General features: G+C 43.4%; 2 protein-coding genes across 2 annotated transcripts in view; both read left to right on the top strand.

The window, feature by feature from the left end:
* Positions 1-4: 4 nt before the first annotated feature.
* Positions 5-5,363, top strand: SLC10A4 (solute carrier family 10, member 4; the record flags this gene model as incomplete). Its single annotated transcript, XM_011927423.1, has 3 exons — positions 5-339; positions 1,119-1,329; positions 4,252-5,363. Coding segments are annotated over 3 exons (1,059 nt in total), but the record flags the coding sequence as incomplete, so codon positions are not given.
* A 790-nt stretch (positions 5,364-6,153) lies between these two features.
* Positions 6,154-6,355, top strand: part of ZAR1 (zygote arrest 1) — a 4,072-nt gene continuing 3,870 nt past the window's right edge. Inside the window, exon 1 of the mRNA XM_011927420.1 lies at positions 6,154-6,349. Coding sequence (XP_011782810.1) covers positions 6,154-6,349 — 196 coding nt within the window. The remainder of the gene's footprint in view (positions 6,350-6,355) is intronic.

Below are 6,355 nucleotides of genomic sequence, written 5' to 3'. Positions count from 1 at the left end.
GTTCCCTCGGCCCTGGGCGCCCCACGCGCCCCCGTTCTGGGACACGCCGCTGAACCACGGGCTGAACGTGTTCGTGGGCGCCGCCCTGTGTATCACCATGCTGGGCCTGGGCTGCACAGTGGACGTAAACCACTTCGGGGCGCACGTCCGCCGGCCCGTGGGCGCGCTGCTGGCCGCGCTCTGTCAGTTCGGCCTCCTGCCGCTGCTGGCCTTCCTGCTGGCCCTCGCCTTCAAGCTGGACGAGGTGGCCGCCGTGGCGGTGCTCCTGTGTGGCTGCTGTCCCGGCGGCAATCTCTCAAATCTTATGTCCCTGCTGGTTGACGGCGACATGAACCTCAGGTACGGATCTGTCTATTCCTTGGGCATCTGTCTCATCCCAGCCGCGCGTTTACGGCCTTGGGCTCAGGACGAAGGACAGAGGCAGTGGGGGGGTTGGAATCAGGCGTGGAGGAAGGAGGAGGAAAGGAGAGGAAGATGATGACCCCCAGGCTTTAGAAGTCAAGGCCGACCTGCAGGTTGTGCTGCTGGGGGAGAGAGCTAGACGGCGAGGGGCTGCTCCAAGGCCGGGATTCCATGCGCAGCGCGGCCCTTCAGCAGGGTCCCTCGCCGTCCTCTCCTAGCATCGGGCTGGCACCGCAGGTCGTTGTCCAGTGGAAGACAAAGAGAAGGGGAAGGCTGAACTAGAACTCGCCTGCAACGTAAAAGTACAATAGGGCAACTGGCCCGTCAGAGAAACTAATCTCACATAGAGGGCAGGATTGTTGAGTTCAGCCAACAAGTAGCAGTCAGCAGCTTTACCATGGCTTACCTTGCAGCAGGCTTGCAAGGAAGAACGGTCCTTCCCCTCAGAATCATCCAGGCTCAATAGACTTTATAAAGCCGAAGGCAGCAGTACTGAGACAGGGGGCTTGTTTTTCCCCCCTGCCTTGGGTTCATAATTCCACTGGTCTTAGACGTGCTGCTCTCTTGGCACTCTCCTTGGATGATGTAGGTTCTGCCCAGACTTCAACCCTAGGTCTCGCAGTCTCCCCTTTCACCTTCTCAACAAACAATAAAAAGGTTGGCTGGCTGTTTGACTCAAAGCTCGTTCTGATTTCTGCTCATTCCCTTTTCTGCAGCATCATCATGACCATCTCCTCCACGCTTCTGGCCCTTGTCTTGATGCCCCTGTGCCTGTGGATCTACAGCTGGGCTTGGATCAACACCCCTATCGTGCAGTTACTACCCCTAGGGACCGTGACCCTGACTCTCTGCAGCACTCTCATCCCTATCGGGTTGGGCGTCTTCATTCGCTACAAATACAGCCGGGTGGCTGACTACATTGTGAAGGTAAGGCCCCTCTTCCCTTTCCATACTAGCTTGGAAAGCCCTTGATCTCTGACCCACAGCAGAAATGTGAGGAAGTTTGGAGAAAGGAGAAAGGAAGAAAAGGACTTGGAAGTAGTTGCATGGATAAAATTTTTTAAAAAAGGTTTATGCTACGAAGATAACTTCCACTTTTGGAATTCCTAGAATAATAGCTCTTTAATTAAGACACAGCTTAATCAAAACCAGCATAAAAGAACTATCCGGAGGAAAACAGATCATCCGGAGGAAACAGATCATAGAGGGGTGGGGAAGATGACAGTGTAATTAAATGGCAACATATTTTCCACTAATTGTATATAATTAAAAATCAAAGCAGATTAAATAAAATTACTTTAATAGAATTGGTGCAGTATTTTAGAAATGCATGGCTATCTTTTCAAAAATGGAACTGGAATTCTGAGAAACTCTGTAGTAGGTTCCTTTAACATTTTATTAAATTTTTAAAAGTAAGTTGATACTAATAGGACAAAAAGTAATGGAAAAGTTACATTGTAGTAATAGAACACACAAAATATTGGCTTTAAAGCACAAAATAAAATCGGGTCCTGGATAAATAATGGAGGTTATATTGCCCTCACTAAACATGTTTCTTTTTCTTTCTCCATTGCAATATTTATGGCTTCTAAAGCTAGTGAAAAGATGGGGATTTCTATAATTTGTGCAATATTTCTCCTAAGGCTTTGATTTTTAAAAAAATTAATGCTTTCTGTAGCAGTAGAGATTTTAGTAGTTTAGTAGTAGTTTAGTAGATTCTAGTAGTGGACTGGAGGAAAAAAAACTTTGTAAAATTAAGCTGTCTTTGCAAATTCAAAAATAGTAGTGAAAAAGAATAAACCATGACCAGGATGCTGACTTCAGGTAATTAATCAAATAAAATACGAAACTATTACTGCAAAATGCACAGGCAAATTCCTTTAGACAAATGAAGAGAAAAAGAGCCACCTTAATGTTTCAATTATGTAGATTCAAGAAGACATAATCTTTTGTTTTACTTAATTTATTTTCTAAAGTAATCTGATCATATAGTCAGCTTTTATTAATATGCAAAGTAGAGAGTTCTTTTCTGTGCATATATCCAGCCCTGAGTCAAAGAAATCCTGCTCCATAATAAACATGTATATATGAATGTAAAAATATATGTGTACATGTAAATACACATATATTAATACCTGTTGTGTATATTCATACTCTTGAGGTGCATTAAGAACTTGTTGATCTTAATCATTAAGCTAATGCTATTAACGTGATGGCATTTACTATAAAACCTTAGGAAGTCTAAGAGAAAGTCAGTCAAATGACCTACACACCAAAAACAGAAGTATATTTAATATAAATATATTAATAAATTAATGTATTTAATATTCAAATATAATAGATCAATAAGATTAGCTACCTTTGAATTTAAGGTTAACCTAGCCCTATTCTTTAACACACTATTAAGAAACGGTTTATATAATTGTTACACCTTTGCAAACACTTCAAAATGAGCATTCAATGTCAATGCTTGCCCAAATGATTTAAAATAGTTCTAAGGGACTTCGGAGCCAATATTTCAAAATGAAGAAATCAGATTGTCAATGCTTTTAATGTGACATACTTTGAAGTGGTATGCTTTTACATGTAATAGCTTGGTTTCTGCCAATTGTACATCTGTAGTATCTGTACCTTATATAATAATTATTGCGGCATCCTCTAGGGTAGAATTTGTGACCAGCTGATAAATTTTAAATAATTTTTTAAGAGTTTAGAGTCATGCCAGTCCCAAAGACTGCAAAAGGGATATCACAGCTATCCAGGGAACCAGAAGCAACATTTAAGCTGTTCTCTCTGGATCTAGTTTCCTTCCCCTGCCCACTCCTCATTAAAAATAATAAGTTAACTACCAATAAAAAGGAGGAGTAGGAGAGGAATTTTTAGGTTTCCACCTTACTATTCATACAGCCTGTTTTATTTGAATGAGTGAAATGTACCAGTCAGAACATCAAGATGACATGTTTTATACAGAAGTCAGTTGTACTGTATCTAAAATCCATCTATTCTAATAATACCTGAGCATCATTAGAGACTTACAGATGGGAAGTTTCTCATGAACAAATGAAAAAGGAGAAAGTTGCCAAATTGCAAAGAATTATTCACATCTTTATTTACATTTTTTTCTCTTACATAATCTAAGAATAGGTAATTGTTTCAATATTGCAAGCAATCCTCTGCAATATATTTTCAGGGTTAAAAAGATCACACACTGAGCTTCAGACATTTTAATCAAGTTTCACAAGTTTTAACTCATGTAAAATGAGAACCAATTTCTTATGGAAAACATGGGGTTCAGTTCAGGGAAAGTAAATATCCACTTGTCTGCTCTAATGATCAGACCATACCTGGGGTATTAGGCTCAGTGCTAAATGCCCTGTTTTTAAGAGGCACATTCACAAACGAAACACATGTTCAGAACAGTCAGGATACCAAAACAAAATTACGTGATGGAGGCTTTAAGTCTGGGGACTATCTGCCTGGAGAAGAGTAGCCTTCCCTGATAACCAGTTTTTAAGCTTTTGAAGAGCTGTTTTTCAGAAAAGCTTTTTTTTTTTTTTTTAAAGAGCTGGTCTTTGTTGCTCCTGACAGCCTATATCCAAGTCAATGGCTAGAGGCTATAGAAGGCAAATTGTCCCTCAACATAAGGACAGGCCTCCAAACAATCAGAGCTGCCCAATGTGGCTCTGGATGCTTCCTGAAGAGGTGGCCTGCCCGTCTTCAGAAATATTCTGTCAAAGGTCCTCCATTTTGTGTTGGAGATCATACTAGATGGGTGTTTTCTTCCCTGAGCTTAGGATTCTCTCGCCTGAATTCATCTTCAACCATCTCATTGTAATTTTCTATTACTAGGTTTCCCTGTGGTCTCTGCTGGTGACTCTGGTGGTACTTTTCATAATGACCGGCACTATGTTAGGACCTCAACTGTTGGCAAGTATTCCTGCAGCTGTTTATGTGATAGCAATTTTTATGCCTTTGGCAGGCTACGCTTCAGGTTATGGTTTAGCTACTCTCTTCCATCTTCCACCCAACTGCAAGAGGACTGTATGTCTGGAAACAGGTAGTCAGAATGTGCAGCTCTGTACAGCCATTCTAAAACTGGCCTTTCCGCCGCAATTCATAGGAAGCATGTACATGTTTCCTTTGCTCTATGCGCTTTTCCAGTCTGCAGAAGCAGGGATTTTTGTTTTAATCTATAAAATGTATGGAAGTGAAATGTTGCACAAGCGAGATCCTCTAGATGAAGATGAAGATACAGATATTTCTTACAAAAAACTAAAAGAAGAGGAAATGGCAGACACTTCCTATGGCACAGTGAAAGCAGAAAATATAATAATGATGGAAACCACTCAGACTTCTCTCTAAATGTGGAGATACACAGGAGCTTCTGTCTTGCTGAAATATTGCTTCATATTTATGGCGTGTGGTAGTGCACATGGTTAACATAAAAGATGACACTGGTTCACATCATACATGTAACAATTCTGATCTTTTCACTTTAAGGTTTGTTGGTGTATTAACCAAACGTTGTCACAAATTACAAATCTATGCTGTAATATAATTTGCACCTGGGATGGCTAACCTGAAGTCTGAATTAAATGTGCTTTTTAGTTTTTACCATCACCAATTTCTGTGACTGTTGCAAATACAGAAGCTTTTAGAAAACAGGGTCTTGGAAATGTAGAATTTTGGCGCACTATCTTATGAGTAAAACCAAGCTATCTTTATTAAGCATAATTGAGTTTAATGTAATTGTTGTAAAAAAAAAAAAAAGTGTGCTTGCTCTACTTAAAATTCCTGACAATGTTGAATTTTGATCTGTATTCAGAAAAATTCCAAAACGGGTCAGTTAAATAAGGAAATATATTATTTGTCAAACCAGTATCAGAGAAAAGTTACATTTATGTATTTGATTATTTGATCTGGTATCTACTTACTAATGAATAATCAACATTTTTTCTAGTGGACAGGCCATGTTCTTTTCGATTGGTCTTCTGCATTTATGTAAACACACCCCAAATCAATTTATCTTTTGGAGGAATGATTTGGTTGGGAAATTTTGCAGAACCACTCTGGAGCAGAGCAAAACGGCACCTCCCGGTCATCACTGGGACTGGGGGAAGGGACATGCTCCAGGGGAGAAAACAGTTCGCCTAGACGAAGATCCCTGGGTGGTTCTCCATGAACTCGCCGAGGGGGCTTAGTGGGTAGTCTCTCAGAGCAGCTCTGAGATTAAACTAGCATCTGAGTTAATGAGTAATAACAGACCCAGAACAGTTCCCAAACCTTGGCACTTTCGCTCGCTTAGCCAGAGGCACCCGGCCTAGCCTTGGCTTCCTGGTGCGGGGAATGCGGGGAAGGGGGGAGCGGGGGGAGGGGGGCGGTGCGCAGGCACCTGGAACAATTAGGGCACCGGGAGTAGCCGACTCAGCTGATGCGGGTGATGAGTTTCTCTCATTGAAATCCTCCCCATCTCGGGCGCCTTGGTTCACTTACGAATCAGCCCTTTCATCACAAAGAAAGCCCTCTTTCCAGATAATCTAAGGGTCATTGTGCCAACAAACGGGCGTGGAGAGTTTCCCTAGGGAGAAGGACGGAGAGGGTCCCCCTCGGCGGGGACGCGGGCCGATGGCTGGAAGGGCGTAGAGGGCGGTGCAGCGTGAGAGCCTCAGCCGAGGGCTGTCCCCGCCTCCGCTCGGCCGCCCGGGCAAGTCGCCTATTTAGGATGCGGCGGCGGGCGGCAGCTGTGCGCCCATGGCGGCCCTGGGGGACGAGGTGCTGGACGGTTACGTGTTCCCGGCGTGCTCCCCCTGCTCGTACCCGTACCCGGCGGCCACCAAGGGCAAGGGCGCGGCGGGCGGTAACTGGCAGCACCGCGGCGGGGGCTGCCTTCCCGCCTCCTCGTCCTTCCCGGGCTGCTGGAGGCTGACAGCCGCCGAGTACTTCGACAGCTACC

Source organism: Colobus angolensis, unplaced genomic scaffold (genome assembly GCF_000951035.1).
Source record: "Colobus angolensis palliatus isolate OR3802 unplaced genomic scaffold, Cang.pa_1.0 Scaffold71, whole genome shotgun sequence".
NCBI lineage: Eukaryota > Metazoa > Chordata > Mammalia > Primates > Cercopithecidae > Colobus > Colobus angolensis.
This window is presented reverse-complemented; position numbering and strand designations above follow the sequence as displayed.